We start from the raw sequence: 25705 nt of genomic DNA on the forward strand, positions 1-25705 counted from the left end.
AATGTAATCGATAAAGCAATTTTCATTTTGAAAAAGAGAAATAAATCCAGAATCTAATGAACTTTTGGGAGGCACCCCTATTCTGTACCGTGACTGTCATCTGATCACCGAGCCCACGCACACAACAACAGAGTCCAAGGGCCATCCTCCGCGGCATGGGGCTTCTGTGCGGCGAGGGCGCTCGGATGTCAGCTCACCTTCCTCCCTTGCTCACAAGCAAGGCACCCACCTTCCTGAGACCGCCCTGGGGTCATCCTCACCTTCCGCGGTTCCCTGACCGAGGACGGGTTCAGATTCCACAATAGCTGCCCAGAGGGACCGAGTAGTGGGGTCCCCGCTCCTGAACTGTGTTCACATTCTAAGCTCTGGCAACCTATGAATGTGAACTTGTTTGGGAAAAAATCCTTTGCAGATGCAAGTTAAGGATATTAAGGACACAGAGGTGCCTGGGTGGCTCAGTTGGTTAAGCGTCTGGCTTCGGCTCCCAGTTTATGAGTTCGAGCCCCATGTCAGGCTCTGTGCTGACGGCTCGGAGCCTGGAGCCCGCTTCAGATTCTGTGACTCCCTCTCTCTCTCTGCCCCTCCCCCACTCACACTCTGTGTCTCTCTCTCAAATAAATGTTAAAAAAATTTTTTTTTTTTTTAAAAAGGATATCAAGGATATCACCCTGGGCTGAGAGTCCAAACCCAATGGCGGGTCTCTTTATAAGAGAGATATTTGACACACGAGGGACATGGGACACAGAGACAAAGCAGGGACGTGAAGCCAAGGCAGGGATGGGGTGACGCAGCAGCCAGTAGGGGCAGACGGATTCCTGGAGTCCGCAGAGGCAACGAGGCCCGAGGACACCGTGAGTTCAGGTTTCTGGTCCCCCAGCTGGGTGCGAACAAACCCTGACAAGCCACCTAGTCAGTGCTAATTTCTTGTAACAGCCCCAGGAAGCTATCACAGGTGCACAGAGGAGGGACGGGGAGCAGGAGAGGGATGAGCAGGAGAGGTCAGTGCCCCGGGCACCCCACATCTCACTGTAGCCTCCCCTCCGTCCAGAACCCTGGTCCGGGGCCAGAGGCTCTGGCTGTGAAAGCTGGAGCTCCAGGGCTCGGGAAGGACAGGTGGAAGGAGACAGGGAGGGACCAGCGTTCGTTCCAAATCCTCCCGGGACCCCTGGGAAAGGGCACCCAGAAGCCGCCGTTTCTCCAAAAGGAACCAGCAGACGCAGGGGTGGGGTGATGCCCCCACAGTTACCGCTGGACGGCTGAGGAGCTGAGACTCGACCCCGGGGTTTTCCGAGCGCCGGGCTCCCCCTCTACGCCGCCGCAGGCAGAGCAGGGGCAAAATAAGCGACGTGTTTGTGATCTGGGGGACACTCGGTGGCATAAACCTGCCCAGCAACAGTGAGAAAGTCCACAGCGAAGCCCCTCAGGGGACGCCCACCCATCAGAGCCTGGGCCACCGCAGAAGAGAGCCCACCTGGTGCCCTAGTGCCTGCGGCTGACCGGAGACAAGCTGGTGGCCTCTCTGGAAGCATCCCTGAGTCCCGGTGGCCTGGTCTCCTTAGAGGACGGAGCCACAGAAAGCACAACCCACCAGCCTCGCCAGCGGCCCCAGCACTGAATGACTGTCAACGGCCACCCAGGCCCCGCTAACAAGGGCGCCATCGGGACCACGGGAAGCTTCTCGCTCAGGGGTGAAGTCAAACCTCTTTCCTGCTGCTAAATTTAAGTTTCCTGAGAAAACGTCAAGCCGTCGCAGCTTGCAAGTGCTAAGCAAATATAACTAACTCCCCACCCCCCCACCCCCCACCCCCCACTGACACAGGGGTGTTGCAGACAGGGAAGAAACGCCGGCCCTCACACAGCACTGTGAGCACGTAACCCATGGACCCTTTGGTTCAGACCCCACGGTCCCGGCTCCGTGTCCCACAACGTGCCTGCCAGAGGGGGTGACGGCCACCTTGTTCTGCTGAAGGCCGGGCTCTGTGCTCCGATGCTCAGCCCCCGTGCACCCCACACACCCCGAAGATGAGCCGGAGGCCCGAGGGCCCGAGACCACCCCGGCCACTCGGGTGAGCTGTCCACGCACGGTCACACGCTCCCTGTCTCCTCTGCGGGTGTGGCCGAAGCCAGGGAAAGGAAAGGGGCGGCCAGGCCCTTCCATCAGAGGCAGAGTCCTTTCGTGCCGGCGAAGCCACTCCGGGTAGACACGCTTCCACACCCTGTCAGACCGGTCCCCCGTGAGCCGGCTGGAACGGCACAAAGCTTCCCTCACTTCTGCCGCTGGCACCGTAATTCACAGCCCACAGGCATTAAGCTGGACACAAGTGGTTCCCAAAAGGCCCTGAGGAAGGAAGAAGCCCTTCCGAGTGTCTCTTTCTTCCAAGGATGAGGACGAAGTCAGATTCCAGAGCCCACGCCTCCACCCACTGCAGTGAGGTCTGGTCCACGTGGGAAGCTCAAGGAGGGATGAGACGGAGCAAGTTCCCAGGGCCTCGGCCGTCGCATGGCGTGGCGACAACTGCCTCGTGGTGTTGCTACGGGCCTGGGTGTCACGTATGAAATTCGAGCTCGCCTGCAGCCTCAGAGGCCCTGGTGCGCCCCCCACACCACCGGCAAAAGCCCACCCATCACCAGCCCCAATTATGGTTTCCCCAGATGATCTGGTTAATAAGGTAATTTGTGAAAAAGTTTACACTAAAGTAGGTGGAAACATAAAAACCTCCATTCTTGAAAAGATGTGCAGCCTCACTCACAGTAAGAGAAATGCAAATCAAAACCACAACGAGGTATCATTTATGGTCCAGCACCGTGGTCAGGACAAAACGACTAGATGACGGAGACTGGTGATGCCGAAGCAGGACCCGCCCACCTGAGCGTGAAGGCCATTGGGCAATATCTTCCCCAAACTTACAAAACAGGTAACGTTTAACTCAATGGTTCCACCTGGCAATTCCCACAGCAACCCACTGCGTGGCTCTCAGTCTTAAATAACGCAGCGCCGAATGTCCTCGATCCACAACGTTTCTAATGGCAAATGTCTACTGATGGGGGACGGCTAAAATAAATTATAGAACATCATAAACACTGGAGGCCCATAACGCTAACAACAAGAACAAAAAGAATGGGGTGCTCCATTTGGGCTGATACAGAAAGACTTTCAAAACATTTTGCCACGTTAAAAAAACAACAACAGGGGCGCCTGGGTGGCTCAGGCGGTTAAGCGTCCGACTTCGGCTCAGGTCACGATCTCGCAGTCCGTGAGTTCGAGCCCCGCGTCGAGCTCTGGGCTGATGGCTCAGAGCCTGAGCCTGCTTCCGATTCTGTGTCTCCCTCTCTCTCTGCCCCTCCCCCGTTCATGCTCTGTCTCTGTCTCAAAAATTAAAAAAAAATTAAAAACAACAACAACAACAAAAAACCACAGCATTAACAAGGTAGTAACAGTTCTCCATTTGGGCGACACACATATGCGGGCCCTGAGGGCCAGGCAGGAAACATACGGTTTTCACTTTTTGCACTTTAGATCAGGTACATAAATTACTTATCCAAAAGATTCCTTTTTAAAAATGACAAATGCTAACTTCGCTTCGTTAAAATAGTTCCAGGTATTTGTTATAAAACAGGAGACAACTGATGTTCTGTCTGGTGGATACTGTCCGGCTTAGGCCACAGGGCAAAATTCCCTGCCCCATCCTGACTAGAGACTAATCTGCTGCATTGTTAAGGTTTTTCCTGAGGGGACAAATATGTGATTCAACGAGGGTTGGTGAGCAAAGTAACAATCACGATTTAATTTCTTGATAGAAGGATATCGTATTAAAAACCCACAGTTTCCTTCTAAAAGGGATAGTTTTCTTTTGGAAAAACGAAACAAACATGTAAGTTCTAAGTTGTGCAAACAGGAAAAAACCTCCCCAGCGTCGCAGGCTGAGCAGATTCAGGTTGAGTGATACCAGAGCTGGACAGATGCCCCAGAAGGCCCACACAGGACGGCCACTGGGTCCCCTCCCTGCTTGTCCTGGGCTGGATGTAGCTGGAAGTTCTGTCTGCACACGTTGGGGCTGTCCGGCTGCCAGTCAGCACCAGTCTGGGCAGGCGGTCCTCTGGGAGTGTATGTGTGACCCCGTTTCCCTGGAGATACTCAAAATATCATTTCCCGCTCCTTTTTTTCAGGCTGTGCACACCCAGCTCACCAAGACTGAGGACCAGGGCAACTCTGTCTTTTTCTATCTCTTTGCCGAGCCAGGTTACTGGCCCTCGCCGGGGACCCAAGCCACACCAGCCGCAGGAGTGACCACTCCCAGTGCATGCTGGGGACGGACGGCCCCTCCAGATTCTTCTGGCGGGTCAGGCCTGGTGAGAGTCAAGTGCTGTCTGATGTTTCCTCCTGCTAGTGACTGTCCCCACCGCTCCCCAGTCCTGGTCCCTCCTCCTTGCTGTTTGCTCCCTTTCAGGACAATTCCGTGTTCCACGGCTTTCCGGGGAAGCCCCTGCCCTCCCCCCGTTGAACACCTTACCCTCTCTACAGCTGCCCCTCCTAACCTTGTCACTTGAATGTACGACTGATTATTTTCTCAGACCGTTGTGTTCTCAAACAGGAACTCCCAGACCTCTCCAAGGAGGACAGTGGGAACCAAGAGCTTCAGAATCAGTTTAAAAACCAAAAAACAAAACCAAGAAAATCCTACCCGACACCTAGGATGGGGTTTCCCAATTTCAGCTACCTACTTACTTAGAAAGGCAGGGAAACGCACAGTTTTACTCTTAAATCCTGGCTTTTCGATGACTGATTAAGACTCGGGCCTGCCAAAAGGCCATCGTTCGGGGAATTTTCCGTGTGTGAACAGTAGTTCACTGCAACCTGCTGCTTGTGTAGCTTGAGGAGGAAAAGACGTTCCAACAACAGATGGGGCTGGCGGTACAAGTTGCCCGACTTGCTCTGATAAACGAGGAGCTCTGATGCAGAAGTCACCGGTTTGGAACAAAAAATCTGAAGGTCTCCCTGTGGTGTCCCTTGCCACGTTTTAACAAAATAGAAACTCACATTCAGCTTTTTAAAATAAACATGCAGGGCGCCTGGGTGGCTCAGTCGGTTAAGCATCCGACTTCGGCTCAGGTCAGGATCTTACAGTTTGTGAGTTCAAGCCCCGCATCGGGCTCTGTGCTGACCGCTCAGAGCCTGAAGCTGCTTCGGATTCTGTGTCTCCCTCTCTCTCTGCCCCTCCCCTACTCATGCTCTGTGTCTGTCTCTCAGTAATAAATAAACGTTAAAAATTTTTTTAAATAAATATGAAAAGTCAGACCATAAAGACTCAGAGCAAGACACACAGAAGCCTGCGTGCCCGCGTTATTTGCTACTGCGCGGGACTATATTTACGGTGAGCTCATCCTAGTTGTTTACAGATCTTTATCGGATCCATAGAGAATGACAAACATGAAATGTGTTAAATATCTTTATTTCCTATGCCAATTCTACTATAGATGTCATGTTCCACCATGATTTTTTTTTATTTAAAATATTTTTTTAATGTCTATTTATTTATTTTGAGAGAGAGAGAGCGGGTGTGCGGCACAAGTGGGGGGGGGGGGGCAGACAGAGAGAGGGAGAGAGAATCCCAAGTAGGCTCCACGCCGAATGCAGGGCTCAGTCTCACAACCATGGGATCACAACCTGAGCTGATATCAACAGAGATGCTTAACCGACTGAGCCATCCAGGTGCCTATGCTGCCTTTTAAAAATTTCTAATGTGTCGTAAATTCTAGTTCATTCGTTTTTTTCCTTTTTTCCTTTTTTTAAATGTTTATTTTTGAGAGAGAGAGAGACAGAGCATGAGTGGAGGAGGGGCAGAGAGAGAGGGAGACACAGAATCCCAAGCAGACTCCAGAGCTGTCAGCACAGAGCCCGACGCAGGTTTCAAACTCATGAACCACGAGATCATGACCTGAGCTGAAGTCAGATGCTTTACTGACTGAGCCACCCAGACACCCACGTTTGTTCTTTTAAAACACGTTTTTTACATGTTTTGCCTTTGTACGCTGTCTTACTAGATAGTTCCCCCATGATTGGGCATGTCGGGTTCTTACCCCCATTCTTCCCCTAATTTTTGCTGGAATGAACATCCTAATAAATATTTGTGCACGTTTCTGATTATTTTTCAAGATGAATTTCTAGGAATAGTAACACTGGACAGTGTACAAACATACTCTTGTAGGGTGTTGGTACAAATATTGGTATACTCTCCCTATCAGCTGGGTTTGAGAGTACTCATTTAAAAATCTCCCCAACACCAGGTTTTAAATATATTTAAAAGTCTCTGCCACTTGCAAGGCCTATACTTCAATGCTGCTTTAATTTGGACCTCGTTGATTAAACCAGTGACTTTTTTTTTTCCTCCTTTTTTAAATCACTGGCCGCTTGGCAGTTTTCCTGAGAATTGTTTTATCCATTTTCCTTTGGGATACTCATCTTTTTCTTATTGACAGAGCTTACTAATTGATTGAAGCCTGGGTTTTGCTGATACATACAACAACTAAGTTTTGTATGTTTTTCTTAGAATCAGGCATTTCCCTCAACTGCCTTATCAGATCCAGGACTTTGAATCCCTCAGGATTTTTATTTTTTAAATATTTATTTTTGAGAGAGCGCCAGCAGGGGAGGGGCAGAAACAGGGAGACAGAGGATATGAGGCACCTTTGCACTGACAGGCTGACAGCGGTGAGCCCGACGTGGGGCTCGAACTCACGAACTGCGAGATCATGAGCTGAGCCGAAGTTGGACACTCAACTGACTGAGCCACCTAGGCGCCCCCCACCCCAAGATTTTTAAGTAGGCAGCCATCCTTCATTGGCAGGTAAGAGTGGCTTTGACTTTCCTTCTTTATTGCTTTTTATCTCTTATTTCTTCCCTTGTCACGTTGGCCTGGCTTGAACTTCCAGAACATCAGCGTTAGCAAGATTCATTGTCTTCCTTTATTGCCTCCAACAAATCTTTGTTCAATGTGATCTTGGATATAGACTTAAGATATTCCTTATACATTTCAGACAGTATCCTGAGTTTTGTTTAGATGGAAATAAATGGACTACTTCCCTTTTCAATGTCTTTGAAGATCAGGACGTTCTTCTCCTCTGGCCTATTGACATGACTCATTCTGGCCCAAACTTGACACTATCTTTGTATTCATGCATATGTGCTCAATGTATGTTATTCTTTTAATGTAGCTGCAGGTTTGATTTTCTAGTGTTTTAGGTAAATTTTTGCCTTAATTCACGGTGAGACAGATCTAGGTTTTATTTTTGGGGGGAGTGTGGGAAAGAGTGCTGATTTTGTTGGGCTGAACAGAAGGAGGACATTCAACCCTTTTTTTTAAATTTTAGCTTTTCAATTAATATGCAGTAAAATTGACTGTTTTGGGGTGTGCAGTTCTGTGAATTTTAACACAAGTATAGATACTTATAACCAATACTGCAACCAGGGCACACAAGGGTTTTATCAAAGGGCCCCTGTGCTATCCTGCTCTGGTCACACAGTCCCCAACCCTCACCCCTGGCAATCATCCATCTGGTCTCTGTCAGTGTAACTGTTGTTCTCAGAATGTCCTACACATGGAATCACTTAGTGTAGAAACTTTCTGGTTTCTTTTGCTCAGCCAGATGCCTCTGAAATTCATCTAGGCCGTGCGTATCAATAGATCTTCTTTTTAGCACAGAGCAGCATGCCATTGTACGGACCTGTATCCATATCCAACGGAGATGTATCCGTATCTGTTAAAGGATAATTGGGTTGTTCCAAGTCTTGGGCAATTATGAATAGAGATACTATAAACCTTCATGTGCAGGCTTTTGCGTAAATGTGAGTTTTTTATGTGTCTAGAGCAATGGTTCTCAACGAGGAAGTATTTTTGCTCCCCAGGGTACATTCATCTAGATCGAGACACATTTGTGGTTGTCACAACTGGGGGTGGAAACGTGTTACAATGCACAGGAGAGTTCCCCCCAACCCCCAACAAAGAATGATCCAGCCCCAAATGTCATAATGTTGCTCTTGAGACACTAGGTCTAGGTAGACACCTACGATTGGGACTGCTGGGCTCTACGCTGTCTGTGTCACTTGTAAGAGCCCTGAGTTAGACTCTGTTGAGTATGGCACCTGCTTCAGATTCTCCCTCTCTCTCTGCCCCCTCCCCCACTTGTGCTCTTTCTCTCTAAAACAAAACACAAAACAAAATAAAAAGAAACCACCCACTCTTCTCCAGAGCAGCCAGACCATTTTGCAATCCTACCAGCGATGTACATGAATTCTAGTTCTCCCACATCCACACCAGCACTTGGTATTGTATTTTTCTTTTTTTTTTTTTTTTTTAGCTAGTGTGTATCATTATTATTAGGTTTTTTTAATGTTTATTCATTTTTAAGAGAGACAGCATGAGTGAGAGGGACACAGAGAGAGGGGGTGACAAAACCCAAAGTGGGCTCCGAGCTGACAGCAGACAGCCTGATGCAGGGCTCAAACTCACGAACCATGAAATCATGACCTCAGCCGAAGTCAGACACAACTGACTGAGCCACCCAGGCAGCCCTATTATTATTAGTTTTTAGAGGGTTTTCCTTTGTGGATTTCTTAGGATTTTCTACGTAGACAATCATCATATCACCTGTGAACAGGGATAGGGACAGTTTGTTTCTAACTTCCCTGCAGACTTTCTCTTTGACTCAGGGACACGTGCTGCTTGACTTCTGTGTTTGGAGATTTTTCTGTTATCTTCATGTGATTTTTATTTTCATTCTATTATAATCAGAGAACATACTTTGTATGATCTGAATTATTTTATTTATTTTGCTTCCTAGAATGTACTTATTTTTTATCATTTATATCCAAGTTAGCACATAGTGCGACAATGATTTCAGGAGTAGATTCCTTAAACCCCTTACCCATTTAGCCCATCTCCCCTCCCACAACTCCTCCAGCAACCCTCTGTTTGTTCTCTATATTTAGGAGTCTCATGTTTTGTCACCCTCCTTGTTTTTATATAATTTTTGCTTCCCTTCCCTTATGTTCATCTGTTTGTCTTTTTTTTTTTTTTTAACGTTTATTTATTTTTGAGACAGAGAGAGACAGAGCATGAACGGGGGAGGGTCAGAGAGAGGGAGACACAGAATCTGAAACAGGCTCTGAGCTGTCAGCACAGAGCCCGACGTGGGGCTCAAACTCATGGACCGCGAGATCATGACCTGAGCCAAAGTCGGCTGCTTAACCGACTGAGCCACCCAGGCGCCCCTCTGTTTTGTCTCTTAAAGTCCTCATATGAGTGAAGTCATATGATATTTGTCTTTCTCTGACTAATTTCGCTTAGCATAATACCCTCTAGTTCCATCCATGTAGTTGCCAATGGCAAGATTTCATTCTTTTTGATTGCCGAGTAATACTCCACTGTTTATATGAACCACATCTTACTTATCCATTCAACCATCAATGGACATTTGGGCTCTTTCCATACTTTGGCTATTGTTGATAGTGCTGCTATAAACATGGGGTGCATGTGCCCCTTCAAAACAGCATCCCTGTATCCCTTGGATAGACACCTAGTAATGCAATTGCTGGGTCATAGGGTAGTTCTATTTTTAATTTCTTGAGGAACCCCAATACTGTTTTCCAGAGTGGCTGCACCAGCTTGCATTCCCACCAGCAGTGCAAAAGAGATCCTCTTTCTCCGCATCCTTGCCAACATCTGTTGTTGCCTGAGTTGTTAATTTTAGCCATTCTGACAGGTGTGAGGTGGTCTCTCAGTGTGGCTTTGATTTGTGTTTCCCTAATGATGAGTGATGTTGAGCATGTTTTCATGTGTCGGTTGGCCATCTGGATGTCTTCTTTGGAGAAGTGTCTATTCATGTCTTTTGCCCCTTTCTTCACTGGATTATTTGTTTTTTGGGTATTGAGTGTGATAAGGTCTGTATGGACACTAACCCTTTATCTGATATGTCGTTTGCAAATATCTTCTCCCATCCCGTCAGTTGCCTTTTAGTTTTGCTGATTGTTTCCTTTGCTGTGTGGAAGCTTTTTATTTTGATGAGGTCTCAATAGTTCATTGATCTGAATTCTTTAAAATCTCTTAAAGCGTGCTATGATCCATCTTGGTGAATGTTCTGTGTGCACTTGAAAAAAAAAACCCTGTATTCTTCTAGTGTTGAGTGGGGTGTCCTATAAATGTCATTAGTTCCAGTTGGTTGATGACAGTCAATTTTTCTCCTTTATTTTTTTTTTAAAGAAAGCAGACTCTGCTTTATTATTTATTTGATATTCTTTTAAGTAGGCCAGCACAGAGCCCAGTGTGGGGCTTGAACTCACGACCCTGAGATCAAGACCTGAGCTGAGATCAAGAGTTGAACACTTAAGTGACTGAGCCACCCAGGCACCACCCCCCACTTCCTAAATTTTTTTTTTTTTTTGAGAGAGGGAGAGAGCATGCATGTGTGCACGTTGAGGAGGGGCAGAGGCAGAGAGAGAGAGAGAGAGAGAGAGAATGTTAAGCAGGCTTCAAGCCCAGCAAGGAGCTGGTCGAGGGACTCAATCCCACAATCCTGGGATCATGACCGGAGCTGAAATCAAGAGTCAGACGCTCAACTGACTGAGCCACCCAGGCGCCTGAATGACATTCAGCTCTTCTATATCCTGATTTCATGCCTCCAGGTCCTACCGATTATGGAGAAAGGGGGTGTTTAAGTGGATTTGCTGCAATGTGTGTGTGCACTACTGATCAGATTTGGTTACTAAGATTCTCAAATTATGTGTGTATTTCCCTCTTTGCCATGTTCTAGACCAGGGGTCAGCGCACCATAGCCCATGGGCCGGCCAACTGTAACTGTAAAGTTTAACTGGAATGTCCATCCCTTTGCATGGTGTCTATCTGCGGCTGTGACATTATAACGGAGAGCTGAGTGGTTGTGAAGGAGGCCGCATGGCCCGCAAAGCCTAAAATATTTACTATCTGGTCCTTTACTAATGGATGATTCCTGCTCTAGACTTGTCCTGACCAATACAGTGGCAACCTGGAGCTCTTGAAATGGAGGTTGGTTTAAATTAAGTAAAATTAAACGTTTGGTTCCTCAGTTGCACTAACTGGGTTTCAAATGCTCAACAGTCACATGTTGACTGGAGACTTTTGGAGATGCAGTTATAGAACATGTCCAATATTGCAGAAAATGCTGCTGGCCAGCAGTGTTCTAGGCTATTCTAAGCAACAAGGGACTCCTCTGTGCTTTGACCACTTGGCACAACTCAGTCATCTGGGTGCAACATCTCTTTTGTAGATTTTTTTGGTTACCTGGTATATTTTGGTGTTTAAAAAATTTTTATTTTTGAGTTAATTTTTGGTAGCTTACATTTTCCTAGAAAATAATTCTTCACTCAAAACTTACGTTATCTTTTGGTCTCTACCCTATCTGCTTTCCTTAAGAGTATGTTTGTGTGGGGGTTTTCCCACCGTATGTCTCAAGCTGACATCTTAGTTCAGTTAATTTTGTATTTATTCCTTATTTAATAATGAAAGCATGTAAAGTTGTGAATTTTTATCCAAATGCAGCTTTGGCAGCATTCCATGTGTTTTTAAAAATGTAGCATCTTCCTCATCCTCTTTGAAAAAGTCTATAATTATAAGATTTACTTTCTTATCTCAAAGGTTAGGAGCATTTAAACATTTCTGATGTGAGGTTTTTACACTGTTTACATTTATTTTCTTGTTTCACTGCATTTTATGGCGGAGAGATTCCGGCCTGTACAATTTTAATAAACACTTATCGAGCTTTTTCTTATGGCTGTTGAACATGGCCACTCTTTGGTGGTATTTCTGGGCACTGGAAAATAAAAGATTGCTTCTCTTAGGAGCAGTGCTGTCCAAAAGAAATAGCAGTCTCAGATACAATTTTAAATTTCTTAGTAACCACATTAAAAAAGGTAAAAAAAAAAAAAAAATGGGAAAATTTTCATCTATTTTACTTAATCTAGTATATCCAAGATATTATGTCAACATGCAATATAGAAATTATTAATAAGGTACTTTGCTTTCTTTTTATTTGTGCTAAGCCCTCAAAATTTGGCGTGTATTTTACACGCACAGCATGTTCCGTTGGGGTTACCCGCGTTAAGGGATCCGTAGCTCCACGTGGAGACATGCTACCAGTGGGCGACACGCCTTCAGTGACTATAGAGATCTGTAAAAATGTCTTAAACCCACCTCATGACTGTCTTCAGATTGCTTATGTCTGTGGTATATCCCACCCCTACAGAGACAGTATATTGTATATGTCAGCTTCTGCTAGTGTTTCTGACGGATTCTGCTCTGTCTGGCTGCCGGTTCATAATAGTTTGTAATATTACCTTTTCATTGTAGAGTGCACCTCTTGGGAATGGCCTTCCTACTTCCTAATCATAAGACAGAACATCTAGGAGACTAGGTTGAAAACAGTAAAAAGACTGGCAGGTTTCCTATAAAAATGACAAAATATTTTTATGTGAAAAAAGATACAACAGACAAAGCAGGAAGGCAAGGCACCATTGAGATCAGCCCGTATGGCTCTTTATCCTCCTAACTGAGTCGATGTGCCTGGCAGCCCTGTGATACAGGTACTATGATTATCTCCATTTTACAGATAAGGAAACAAAGGCACAGAGAGGTTAAGTAACAGGCCCAAGGTCACACAGCTAGGGAGTAGCAGAACTGGGATTCAAACCCAGGCATTTGGGCTCCGGTGCCTGTGCACATAACCACCATGCTAAATCACTTCCCCTATGCTTTACGACAGAAGAAAACATTTTAAATGTATATAAAAAAATGTAACGTCCAGAACATACAAAAAGCTGCTATCGATCAAGAAGAGAAGTACAGTAAAACCTTGACTTGTGAGCATAATTTGCTCTGGAAACATGCTCGTAATCCAAAGCACTCATATATCAAAGTGGATTTCAAGAACTATTGACTCAGTTGTGATTATGTGACATGTGGCATCATGTCCTACTTGTACTGCAAGACATGGCTCACTTGTCAAGTTAAAATTCATTAGAGGTGTTTGCTCGTCTTGCGGAACCCTTGCTGAACAAGGTACCCGAGATCCAAGGTCCTACTGGATAAACGCCCCAATAGAAAAATGGGCAAAGGATAAGAACAGGCAATTCTTAAAGAAACGGAAACAGCCAACAAACATATGAAAAGACACTCAATTTACAAGTCATCGATACAGGCGGGTTAAAACGAGGTACGATTTCTTTCACCCAACAGACTGGAGCAAACATCTTGCGGCTTGCTAACTGGCACCCCTGGGGCGGTACGGAACCTGCCTTGCCTCTTTGAATGGCAAGCTGGCAGTGCCCACCACCATTTAAACTGTTCTTTGCGGCGACATTTACCCCAATGTTTACAGCGGCGCTGTCAACAGAAGCCAAATTATGGAAAGAGCCCAAATGTCCATCAAGTGATGGATGAAATAGATTAGATGTGGTTTATACATACAATGGAGTACTATTCGGCGATGAAAAAGAATGAAATCTGGCCATTTGCATCAACACGGATGGAACTGGAGGATATTATGCTAAGCCAAAGAAGTCAGAGAAAGACAGATATCACATGATTTCACTCATACGTGGAATTTGAGAAACTTTACCGATTTTCATAGGGGAAGGGAAGGAAAAATAAGATAAAAACAGAGGGAGGCAAACCATAAGAAACTCTTAAATACAGAGAACAAACTGATGGTTGAGGGGGTGGGGGAAATGGGGGCTGGGCATTAAGGTGGGCACTTGTTGGGATGGTCACTGGGTGTCATATGTAAGTGATGAATCACTGGGTTCTACTCCTGAAGCCAAGACTACACTCTATGTTAGCTAACTTGAGAATTAAAAAAAAAAAGCATACATACGAACTTAGAAAACCTTAAAATAAACTGTTCACTTTTTACTTTTTTCACTTAAAAAAAATTTTTCTTTTAATTATGTAATCTCTACACCGAAGAGGGCTCGAACTCAAGACCCTGAGATCAAGAGTCACATGCTCTTCCGACTGAGCCAGCCAGGTGCCCCTAGAGCGCACTTTACTTTGACACATGAGCACGGAGATACATGCACACGGAAGCTCTTCCTAATCAAGCTCCGCGGGACCACTTGCTGAGTCGATGGCACTGTTTCCCTGCAAAGCTGTGCAGGGGTCCGCTGAGCTCTTTGGTCACCAGGCCACCTGCACACTTCCCTCCCCACCTATGAGCCGCCCGCCCCCGTGCTTGCCGTCACACTCATTCAAGCTAGCTGTACTGCAGGCCACAGGGAGCGGTTTTCATGAAAATTAAGCTGAAGGCTCTTAAGAGGCCTTCAAAAAGCAAGTTGCCAACAAAAAGCAAGTTGCTAAAAACCAAAACCCAAATCAAACTGCTGTTGAATGAAACAACTGTAAGTATGGGGGGAAACCTCACAAACATCCGTAAGGATTTTGCCCCTACGAGTCTCTGTAAGTGTCTGAACTCCAAAACCAGAGTTTTGTGACATTGTGACTACACTTTAAACAGGAAAGAGAAGACACACACAGCTGGTCCCCCGGTGAGAAGCCAGGAGCCGAGAAAAGGCCGGCACACGTCTGCGTTTTCTTGAACAACGAAAACGTGTTCATGAATTGCCTATTTAATTCTAAAACACTTAAAAACAAAGCGATACCGTCATCAACGTAAAGGATCCCTTTAACAATACAAGATGATTCGCTCCCTTTGTGAACTTATCCGAATTCGACTCTGTCCCACAATGTAACGGGTCTAGTTTTCCAATCGATTGGAGGATTTCGGTCTTTCCATGGAGGATTTAAGCAATTTACACTTATTATAACTGATAAGTTTGCTACGGACTCTGCCGCCTTATTTTATGTTGTTGGTTTTTGTGTGTGTGTGTGTGTGTGCTGTTTTATGGTTTTCTTTCATTACAAAGAATATGGTTTTCTTTTATTACAAAGAGAGCCCTGTGCTCTCTGCTTTAACTTTACTTATGTTGTAGAAAGCTTACGTTAGAAGTTCTACTAGAGTTTATCCCTAAGCTTTCCGAAGTAGTTCAAATCTTTATTTCTCTAATTATCAAGGTAGGAAAAAGAAATATTTACCCAGAAATTGGTCTTTTTCCCTTGTTCCAGGGACCAAAAAAAAAAAAAAAAAAAGGCCCCATGGTGGTAATACTGTGTGAAACAAGTCAAATACAAAATAGTATCTTATAATTCCTAGTTAGGGACGGCGGCCGTGTCTGCAGCTGGGGAAGCCTCTAGGAGGGACGGACAGCTGCGGGGGTGGGAGGGGTGTCTCTCCACGTGTTCCGGCACCTTCCTCAAGGTTGCTTTTCTCAATCCAGCGCCCCCCTGCCTCCGGGGAGGTACCCCCATACATCTTCATTTCCATGGGGGCGACTGGCTTCTTTATGCCTCCTCCAGTATTTTTTATGCAAAACTGGGGAGAAGCCACATCGGGAATGGATGCCTACACATTATTTACATCAGAAGTTTCATAAGAAAAAACAAAACTCTTGACACAGCCATTTACAAGTCACTGCTCACAAGTCCCAAGGGATGTCAAGTTTTAATCCATCCCTCCTGATCGTCCCTGACCCTCCCGGGTGGGGTGCCGGCGGCTCTGCACAAAATACCGCCCTGCCGCCCCCAACGGCCCCCTCGCCTTCCCTGAGCAGCTGTCAAGCACACTGTGAGCCTGAGTCCACGTTAGGGGACTCTGGTCAGGAGTGCTCTCGTTCCCGGTCGTGGCTGTGGGCACACGTTACTTGTGCCTTTTAAATAAACAAGAAGAACAAATGTTTCTGTAGACTCCGGTGCAGAAGGCACAGGGGTTAAACAGGGCAGGCCATCTGGAGACCCGGCCGCATCTAGGAACAAGTTCCAGTATGGTCTTGAAGGGGCACGTGAGTGTGGGTGAGAGACAGATGATGAAACTGAACACAATGAAAAAAACCCCAAATCTCTCCACCTATCTATCCACCTTTTAAAATTCCCGGTGAGCACCCACGTGGATCCTCGCCATTTCCCCCCAGCAGTCTCTGTCCTCACCGCTGACCGGCCACGCCCTGGTGACTCTAGACCACAGGTGCGCTTTCCGCACCCAAGTAATCTTTGCTCAACTAAATGAACACGAAGATTTCTTAGCGACGCGTTTCCGTCACTGTTAATTTTTCATGGGTTATTTCTCCCTGCCTGCGACAAACCGTTAGGCAACCCAGTGCTTCTGCTTCAGCCTAACTCACAGGCAAGGTCTGGCTGAACCATCAAGTGAAGCAGAGAAGGCACACAAGTCCTGGATTTCCCGTTGAGGGAAGATTCGCTCGGGCAAGGTGGCAGGGGCTCCAGAATGACGCGGTGAAGGTGAGCCACAGATGACTGACTTCCTTCCCGGGCCCAGCGAGCTCGGCATCACCGAGTGCATCGGCGCTCACGTGCGCCCCACAAACACGCGACAGCAATGGCGGCGACAAAAGAATGCCACCTTGCTCTCTAATGAAACAGCTATGCTGTGAACAGGCAGGCTTGGGCTGAGCTCTCCTGGAAGGTAATGAGGTATTTTTTGTTGCCTGTGAAATGATGTGAATTTCCCTGCATGTTCTGGATGGCTGAGCCCTGCCTGGAACTCTTCTGGTTAGCCAGCTGGAGGTCCTCCCCTCACAGAAGAAGCCTCATCACCGCCCCCCCCACCCCCACCCCTGGTTAAAACACCTGTACGTTCTGAAAGGAGATAAGGAGATCCCACCCCCTCCCTTCCGGGCAGCCCTTTACCTCCTGCAGTTTGATCTCCTCGGGCTGGAGGATTTCCAGCACCCCGCTGCTCTGAATCTCTGGAAGATCCTGCCAGAGGTTAAATCGCGAGTGGGGGTTACTGAGCAGGCAGATCTGGGGCAGAGCCTTCCTCTCGGGTGGGCTCGCCGGCTCGTCCTCCTCCTCCTCCTCGTCCTCATCCTCTCCTGGAGTCTCCTCGCTGGCCGGGGAAACATGGGCATTGGTTTGTATCTCTGCATCCTGTTGTCTCCTGGTTTCAATTTCCTGGAGTGTTGATTTGTCTCGGTATTCCTGATACAGGAGCCCTGAAGTCAAACAGATTTGTAATGAAGAAAAGGGAAAGATTTCAGACAAAGATCTTTCTGAATCACTAGGTCAAGGCTCGGTACTCTTATCAAGGGCAGGTGCTGCACCTATGAATACATAAAGCCAGCCAGCCCCGCACACCCGTCTCCCCAAAAGGCTCCGGGCGGCCCAATGAACTGCCACTATCTTCATTTCTCGGGAACGATCAGCATATGGAAATTTTGTTCAACAAATAAAGAAATCCATGAATGCATTCAAAATCCAATCACACAAATAGACTCGGCAAATCTAGAACTTGATGTGTTAATAAGCATTGTGCACAGAATTGATGGAGATGTGCCAATTATGTTTCAGTATCCCAACAGGATGCTTTCCCTAGCCTTAAATGCTCCAATATTAAAAACCCAAGTATGTTCATTTTTGAAATGGGAGTAATTGTAAATTCTCATCTTGAAGGAAAGACCAGTAATTCATCCCTTTTTTTTTTTTTTTTTTTGCTTTTGCAATTTCAGACTTACCTCCCTGACCAATTGTACTTAAAATAAAAGCACTCTATGTCTCCAAGGAGATTTGGAGGTACATATGAATCAGCACAAACGTAGCATCTCCATAGGGAAAACCCACTTCAGACATCCTGGCTGCAGGGTAGAGGCAGCGTCTCCTCACAGCAGATAAGCTTCAGTGGCCAGGGGGGTTCCCGGCCTGGCGAGACCGGGGTGGGGCCTGCGTGAGGAGGGGGTCAGACCCCCAGGGTCTTGTCTACCTGCCACGCCATGAAGGTGGTGGTCTATCCTGTTGGGATGAGAGAGGCCCCGAGTGACCCGAGGCAAGCAGCTCTGCCCCCATTTTTGAATGGGTGTGGTTAGGAAGAAAGACGCTGGGGTAATTCCCCAGGGGGGTGATGATGGAGACGTGCACTACCTGTGGGGGATGGGGCCAAGTACCCAATTCAGGGAACAGTGATAATAAGGTACAAGTCGGGTCCTGGTGACTGCCTGTTGCTGGGTCATGAATGGCATCCAGGTGACCAGCATGGCCACAGGGTGTGGTGGCCCCACTCAAAGAGACCAGGAACACAGGGAGATGGGGTGGTGGAGAGATCAGGTGCACCTGAGGGGCACCCAGGAGGAGAGGTCCAGTGGGCAGCTAGCTGGATGTACTGGTCTGAACAGCAGTTGGGGCCCCTTGATATGTCCACCTATAAAACAAAGATGATTTTCCCAAAGAAATTCTAATTGGGATAAATGTACCACTTGTAAAGCACTTTCTCTTACAATGAACGAAGTACAAACATTAGCTACCATTCCTTCCTTATCTAATTGTTAAATATATCTAAACAGGAGACAAAGGAACGAAAGAAAAACAGATTGACTTTGAAATCCTGAATGTGGCCAGATAAATTATATTCATAAACAGGAGCCAAACAAACTCGCCCTGTGGAATTAGTTGGCTTCTTATGCTCCATAATGCAAAATTGTACAGCCTTTATGGTAAGTATAGCGTTTACTTAAAAAAAAAAAAAAAAATTAAGATCCAGGGCGCCTGGGTGGCTCAGTCGGTTGAGCAGCTGACTTCAGCTCAGGTCATGATCTCATAGCTCGTAAGTTCGAGCCCTGCGTCGGGCTCTGTGCTGACGGCTCAGAGCCCGGAGCCTGCTTTGGATTCTGTGTCTCCCTCTCTCTCTGCCCCTAACCCACTCACATTCTGTCTCTGTCTCTCTCAAAAATAAAAATAAACATTAAAAATAATAATAAATAATTAAAAATTAAAAAAAAAATTAAGATCCTATGATGTTACACTGTTAGAATCCTGTGATTTTCCAATGTTACAGTGAAAAAAGAAAAGCAAAGTCTTCGTTAAATGCAATCCAGACTGAAGATCTATAAGACAGAGGTTTAACGTCACTACCTAAACTGGTTCAGTCATGAGCGTAAGATTTAACTGTTGTGCTGACATTGACCCAGTCATTCTCCTGTGATTCCAATGCACAGTGTTTCCAGAGGCTTAAAGAAATCAAGTTTGAGTTGACTTGGATTCACGTTTCCAGGTGAATGAGCCTCTCACATAGTAGGTACTCATATATTTGTTGGACGCCTTTAAAAAAATGCCGTTTCTAAAGTTTCACCAAAGCGCTTACTAATCTGGCATCTTTTTGAAGGTTCAAAAAATATGTCTTACATATGCTACGGTCGGCATATCATGAGTAAATCCTATCTCCGGCATCTCACTGTGATACGTCTGGTGAAAAGCAGCAAAAATATCAGCATTGTGGGTAGTTGGGTTGAAAATAATAATTCGGAAATCACACGGTTGGCTGCCTCTCCCCCATCTCCTCACACCCCTTGTTCCCAGCTGGCAGGGGAGGAGTTTTGTTTGGGTGCTGACCCGTTCTGTGCTCTGGGAAGTGGGTGAATGTTGACTGATCAAAACCTACCGTGATGCTGTATTGCACACCTGAAACTAATATTAGTTTATATGTTAACTAACTGGAATTAAAATAAAAGCTTAAAAAATAGAAGTAAAAACTTTCTCCAAAGGGTGGAGGGAAAAAAACCCAAACCAACCAAACAAACAAAAATTCTTTAGAGAGAGCTCTCAATTATCTTAGCAGTATAATGGCTAGCTCCAGGGGACTCCCTTGACAAGATAAAATCACAGAAATTCGTCTTCAGATTTAGAAATAAATGTCCACATCCAATGTAAATTTCCCTTAAAATCTGGCTTCATCTGCCTAAAGGGCCTCATCTGCCCTATAAGATTCACAGGGGACACTCAGCCCTAATCTCTAAGTTCAAAGTATACAGGTTGTTCATGTATATGCTGAAAGCCAGAAAATAAGTTTAACAAAACCACCTGAAACAAACAAACAAACAGACAAACAAACAAAAAGCCCTACCGTGATAGTTTCCTCCTTCTTGCCAGTGGTGGGTTTAGACATGAGCATGACATAACCTAACCTGGCCAAGGAGAGTAAGGGGACATCCTACATCTCTGAGAAGGGCTTCCCAAAAAGATGTTCCTTACCAATAAACACTTGAAGAATAAACACTTCCCTTTTTTGCTTTTAGACATGGCTGCTTGAAGATGTGATGCCTGGAGCTATGGCAGCCATCTTGTGACATGAAGCCCAAATGTTGAGAATGGTGGAGGGAAAGGAGCTGGGTGAGGAAACCAACTCCAGAATTTTCTACCTTTGAGATACAATATTGCCATTGTGTAATGTCATTTTTTGCTGGATATTCTGTTACTTTTGGTCAACGACTCCCACTACCAGTAATTTTAGGATTTTCTTAAAACTCTATAGTTCTTTCTGAAGCATTTAGAATATGAATTTCAACACTGTTTTTCCTGGAATTACTGTGACTACGAAGAGTTATCTGACACACTGTGTAACCATTTCTCATAACTTGTTTATTTTTATTAGTCTTAAAATTCAGATAGAGTAGCTTTACCTGAGAAGCTACATGTTAACTGATTAAATTTCTCTACTCCTTGTACTGTTAATATGATTTCCTATTTTATATCTTGTACACTCAGCAAGCACAACTTTATGTGAAAATTAACTTTACTGGTAAAATCTTTCACCTGGTGTATATATTTTTAATTGTTTTAAATAATTATTTTTGAGACACACACACACACACACACACACACACACACACACACACACACACAGGGCAAGCAGGGGAGGGGCAGAGAGAGAGAGAGGAAGACACAGAATCTGAAGCAGGTTCCAGGCTCCGAGCTGTCAGCACAGCGCCGGATGCGGGGCTCAAACTCACAAGGTCATGACCTGAGCCGAAGTCAGATGCTTAACTGACTGAGCCACCCAGGGGCTCCTTTCACCTGGCATATTATTATTATTTTTTTAGTGTTTATTTATTCTAAGAGAGAGACAGAAAGAGAGTGCGTGTGCGCACACAGAGGAGGGGCAGAGAGACACAGGGAGACAGAGAATCCCAAGCAGGCTCCTGCGCAGCGCCCGACGCGGGGCTCTATCTCACAAACCGTGAGATCAGGACCTGAGCCAAAATCAAGAGTCGGACGCTCAACCGACCGAGCCACCCAGGTGCTCCCCACCTGGTGTGTTATATTCATGCACAATTAGAAGACCCAGTTCCCATCTTTCCTACTTAAAATGATTTGTACCAGGCTGGCTGTGCTGCCCCGTGAAAGAGGGGGAGTTCTTCGCTCCTCTTGCCCAAGCTCCTGGAGTCATTCAAAATCTCACTTTTTGAATCACTCAAATAGAAACTTCTAAAGGGTGGGGGATTCATTTAATTTTAAGTGAACACCTTTCACGTGTCAAGCATCTGTTAGGGGTCAGAGACAACAACAGCACACCTGTGCACACGAAGCCCGTCTCAGGGTCCATCACAGGGTCTCGGGGTCCGTGGTCTATAACGACAGCTGTGGGCCATAGCGTGCATCATCCTGAGCAATTCTGCTCTGGCCTCCGTGGGAGACGCTGCAAAACCCAAGAGCAGGCTACAAAATGCCCACACCTGCCTTCGCCTTTTCCTCCCTGCTTGATTTCCCTGTGGCTTTAGGAACTCGTCCTTATCTGATACCTGGCAAGGAACTCCCTCCCTTCCGGGAGGTAAGGGCAGATATGGCTGTTGGAGGAGTCTGTTCGGCACCGGCCTCAAGTCCATAAGGGAGGAAGCGAGAAGGTGCTGACAGCTCTGGGTTGTCGTCCATCCATCACAGCCGGTGAGCACTTACTACGGATCCAGCCCAGGAGCCGGACAGAGATATTCACCAATGACACCAGCGGATACTGGAAGGGGGTGGTGGGAGAAAAGACTTGGAATATTAGTCCCTGCGGTTTGCCACATGCCGAGGGCCAGCCTGAGTGCACACCAGCGCTCAGGTCCCCTGACTCCCTGCTTCAAGCTTGTGCCACTAGCCTAACAGGACCGGCCACCTCCAAGAGGGGTGTCTCCACACGCCCGCCCGTGATGCAGAGGACAGCCCCTCTCTCCGCGAAAGGAGGCATGGAGCTCCCCACCCCCACTCTATGTCCCTCCCAGTGATGACACTGATTTTAGCTACAGAAGATCCCTTTCGAGAGGGTGGAAGTCAAGGTTTCCAGCGTAGGCTAAGGCAGAGGTGGGTTTCCTCACTACGAAGGACAATGTGGCAGAGAGGCGGGAAGAAAAGGTTTCTAAGGGTCTTTGCTCTCGGCCCCTGTCCGTTACCCCAGCAAACAAAGGGAAAATCTGCCACCATCGCCCAGCCTGACACACAGGAAGCCCTGGTAACAACATTCCTGGAGTCAGCGCAGCCCAACAGCTCGCAGAATGCGCCCCACCCCCTCTGCTGTGCGCGGGGCTCCGCTCCTCTCAGGGTTCAGTCTGGAAAAATCCCTTCCAGGGAAGAGTGGGCTGGCCCGAGAAGTCTCCCACAGACAGGGTCTCCTGGGGCAACGGAAACTCTGCTTCCACTCAAGACACCTCACGCCTGCCTCAGTGACTCAGAGAGAGGACAGTGATGATGTATTTAGGGATAAAATTTCCCAACCTGGCGGTTTAATTTAACGGACAAACTGCTGCTCTGACAACACCGAAGGACAAAAAGATTTTCTAAGCAGCCGGTACCATTTTCCAAATAACGGAGCCCATGTTGCCCCCCTTCACTACCGCCGGTGGTGACTGTCACGGGACGGACCTAGTTTGACGTCGTTAGCAATTTTTGACTTTTAAATCCAAGTGCTTGAGTTCTCGGGACACCTTCTCAACCCACTCTGCGTTCACACAGTTCTTGAGCCACAGCTGTGCCCCGCACCCTGGGCCACGTTCCTGGAAAAGCAGGTGACACCAGCCTTCCCTTCCTAACCCAGGGGCCTCTGGGGCTCCCACTCCGTCTCCATTTTACCCTTCCTTCCCACCACCGCCTCTTCTTCCTGAGCCTGGGTCTCCGCAGAAGCCATTCTCAGACCTGGCTGTCTTCCCAGGTCTTTCCCAGGCCCCTCCCAGGAGGGGCTCCCACAGCACCCCTTCCTGCAAAACCCAGCAGGGCCTCACCCCTGGTCTTTTTGGCAGAAATGACAAGGGGGCAGAGGGCCCTCCCCCGGAAAGGGCTGGGCAGGTAGACCTCTCTGGAGAGCAGGAGTCAAATGCACTTGCTGGAACCCAATTATACAGCACTATTAAAATGTGGCAGTTTTGCCTGTGGAACCACTTGGAACCGAATGTGTCAAAAAGGTCCCTTAGCCACACGGGATACGGTGCTCGCAGAAATGCAACGGCATCTCACGGGCAGGGGGACCCTCCGAGTCCACCAGGGCGCTTCCCAGTGGAGCCCCGCAGCCGCCGCCAAGGACACCCACCTATCTGTTCGATGAGGTTTCTCCACGAGTCTGCGGGAATGGGGTGGATCATCTGCAGGGCCTCGGTGAGCGTGGTCGGGCTGTCGGCGAGCGCCGGGCACTCCTCGGGCGTGGCCCCATTTCCCGGCGTGGAGGACGACTCGCTGCCCGAGAGAAGGAGGCGCAGCGCCGGTTATTTTTAAGCAACGACAACCTTGGCCGGCTCGCGCGTGGTGTCCGCACAAGTGGCCCTGGCCAACTGGACCCCAACGCGGGACGGGCCAGGCGGGCCCCACAGGCTTTTTTGGTCACCGCGCCCGGGCGCGACCGGGGTGATTCATTCCCACACCAGCCCGCCCAAACCCTTCATGTTTTCGGAGCTCGCGGGCAGGCGTCGGAAACTTGGCGCGCCCCTGCCTGCTCCGCGGCGCCGACCGGCCGCCCCGACGGGTCGGGCGGCCGGAATCCCAGCCGGCGCTGCTCACCCCATGCCGTCCGCTTGTCGCGCGACCCCCGGCCCCCGACTCCCTCCGGCTCGGATCCTCGCGTCCCAGGGCCACGCGGCGCGAAGAGGGCGGGGGGGGGGGGCGCCGAGCGGGACGCGCGCGCCCAGGGCGCCTGGGAGGGGGGCGCGGGAGGAGTCCCGGGGCGGGGATCCGGGCGTCGGCGGCCCGGGCTGGCGCGCACCCCCAGCCCCCGGGCGCGGAGCCCGCACGACCCCGGCCGCAGGTGGAAGTGGCGGGCGGCGGGGGCACCGGAGCCGGGGGCGGGCGCTAGGCCGCGGGGGTCGGCGTCCCCCGCGCGGGGGCCAGAGGCGCGCGGGGGCGGCGCGCGGGGGTCGCGGCGGCCGCTGGTCCTCACCTGCCCGGCAGGTGTCCCGCCGCCGAGTCGCGCGCGTCGCTCTCCGAGGTGGAACTGTCGTGGTCCACGGCGCAGGCGGCACTGAAGGCAGCGGCCAGCAGCTCCATGGGGGCCGGCGGCCGGGCGGGCGCTGGGGCCGGGTCTCGGGCCGCGCTGGGGGCTCGGAGCCGGGCCGGGGGCGACGGGCGGGCGCCAGAACGGGGTCGCAGCGCGCGCGGCTGGAGCCGGAGCCGCCGCTGCCGCCGCCGCTGCCGCCGCCGCTGCCGCTGCCGAGCGCTCCCGCGGGCGGGGGGGCGGGCGGACCGGCGGGCGCGCGCCCGGAGGCTCCGGGTTGCCACGGCAACGGGCGAGGCGGGAGGGGCGCGCGCGGCGGGGGCGAGGCCGGGCGGCGGCGGGGCGGGGGAGCGCGGGCTGGGCGCGACCGGGGCCCCGCGGGCGCCGACTGCCGCATGGACCTCCCGGCCGGCCGGCCAGGCGGCCGGCCCGCCCGCGCCGGGCGCTGGGAGAGGGGCAGGCAGCACGGGCGGGGGCCGGCGACCTGCGCCTTCGCCTCCCGCCCCCTCCTCGTCGCCTGGCCTGCCCGCCCCCGCACCCCCCCCCCCCCCCCCCCCCCCGGCTCGCACGGAGAACTTGGAAGGTACCGGCGAGGTGACCCTCTGCCCCGCCCCCCCTCGAACCTCCGCCCTGCCCACGCCGCGCAGCCCCTGCAGCCCCGCCGCCCCCGACAGGCATCCGCCCGGGGACCCAGCCTCGGTGGAGTGCGTCCTCGCTGGAGGTGCCCCTGTCCGAGGGAGTCCGAGGTGGAGCCTGGGGTTCTGGAGACACCTTGCACCCCGGCTCCTGACACAGACTATGCAGACGGGGCCAACCGGAGGCCTCTCCCGGAGAGGCCTGAGGCCCCGAGGCCCTGGTGGCCGGGGCTGGGTATGGAGGGGCGAGAAGGGAGAAACAAAGTGCCCCCAAACTTGCACCCGGTTTCCCCGCCTGGTCACATTGTCTCTGGAATCTGCACGTTCGTGGTTAGTTCAGTCCGCTTCTGGATGCACAAAGCAAACAAAAGGGGTAACGGCAGTCTAGTGGAATGTCAGTGATCCGGAGTGACGTGGAAATCTAGGGGCATTTTCATACAGCAAGACGACCGGCCTAGTCCTGTGTCCCTTTCTGAGGCCAGCCTGCCCGCTCCCTTGATGGGCCCCGGTGACAGCGCCTGCTTCTGCAGGCCGGGGCCCGTTCCTGACGAGGCCTGGGGCCTGGGGACTGGAGCGCAAAGAGGAAAAAAGTCTTCCTCTGAGCGTTGCCCTGCATGTTCCACCCACCGGGCATTTGTTTAAATGAACCAATTCCTCCTTTGGGGATGCAAATACTCCTGGTGGGAGCGGTTTAGCTACTGGTTAGTAGGTTGGCCCTGATGGGTTCCTTAGCCAGCCATCTGGAACACAGTGGC

General features: G+C 49.3%; 1 protein-coding gene across 3 annotated transcripts in view; it reads right to left on the reverse strand.

Moving 5' to 3' along the window:
• Positions 1-25705, reverse strand: part of NGEF (neuronal guanine nucleotide exchange factor) — a 74721-nt gene that overhangs the window by 12680 nt on the left and 36336 nt on the right. For 2 of the 3 annotated variants that reach the window (XM_025935221.2, XM_086719962.1), the window contains exons 3-4: positions 23422-23564; positions 16785-17089 (exon numbers count right to left, since the gene is read on the reverse strand). In XM_025935221.2, the coding sequence (XP_025791006.1) occupies positions 16785-17089; positions 23422-23564 (448 nt within the window). Of the gene's footprint in view, positions 1-16784; positions 17090-23421; positions 23565-24261; positions 24451-25705 lie in introns of those variants that run through there. The other variant, XM_086719961.1, reaches the window with a different exon arrangement.

Source organism: Puma concolor, chromosome C1 (genome assembly GCF_028749965.1).
Source record: "Puma concolor isolate L17-30 chromosome C1, mPumCon1.1.hap2, whole genome shotgun sequence".
NCBI classification, from domain to species: domain Eukaryota; kingdom Metazoa; phylum Chordata; class Mammalia; order Carnivora; family Felidae; genus Puma; species Puma concolor.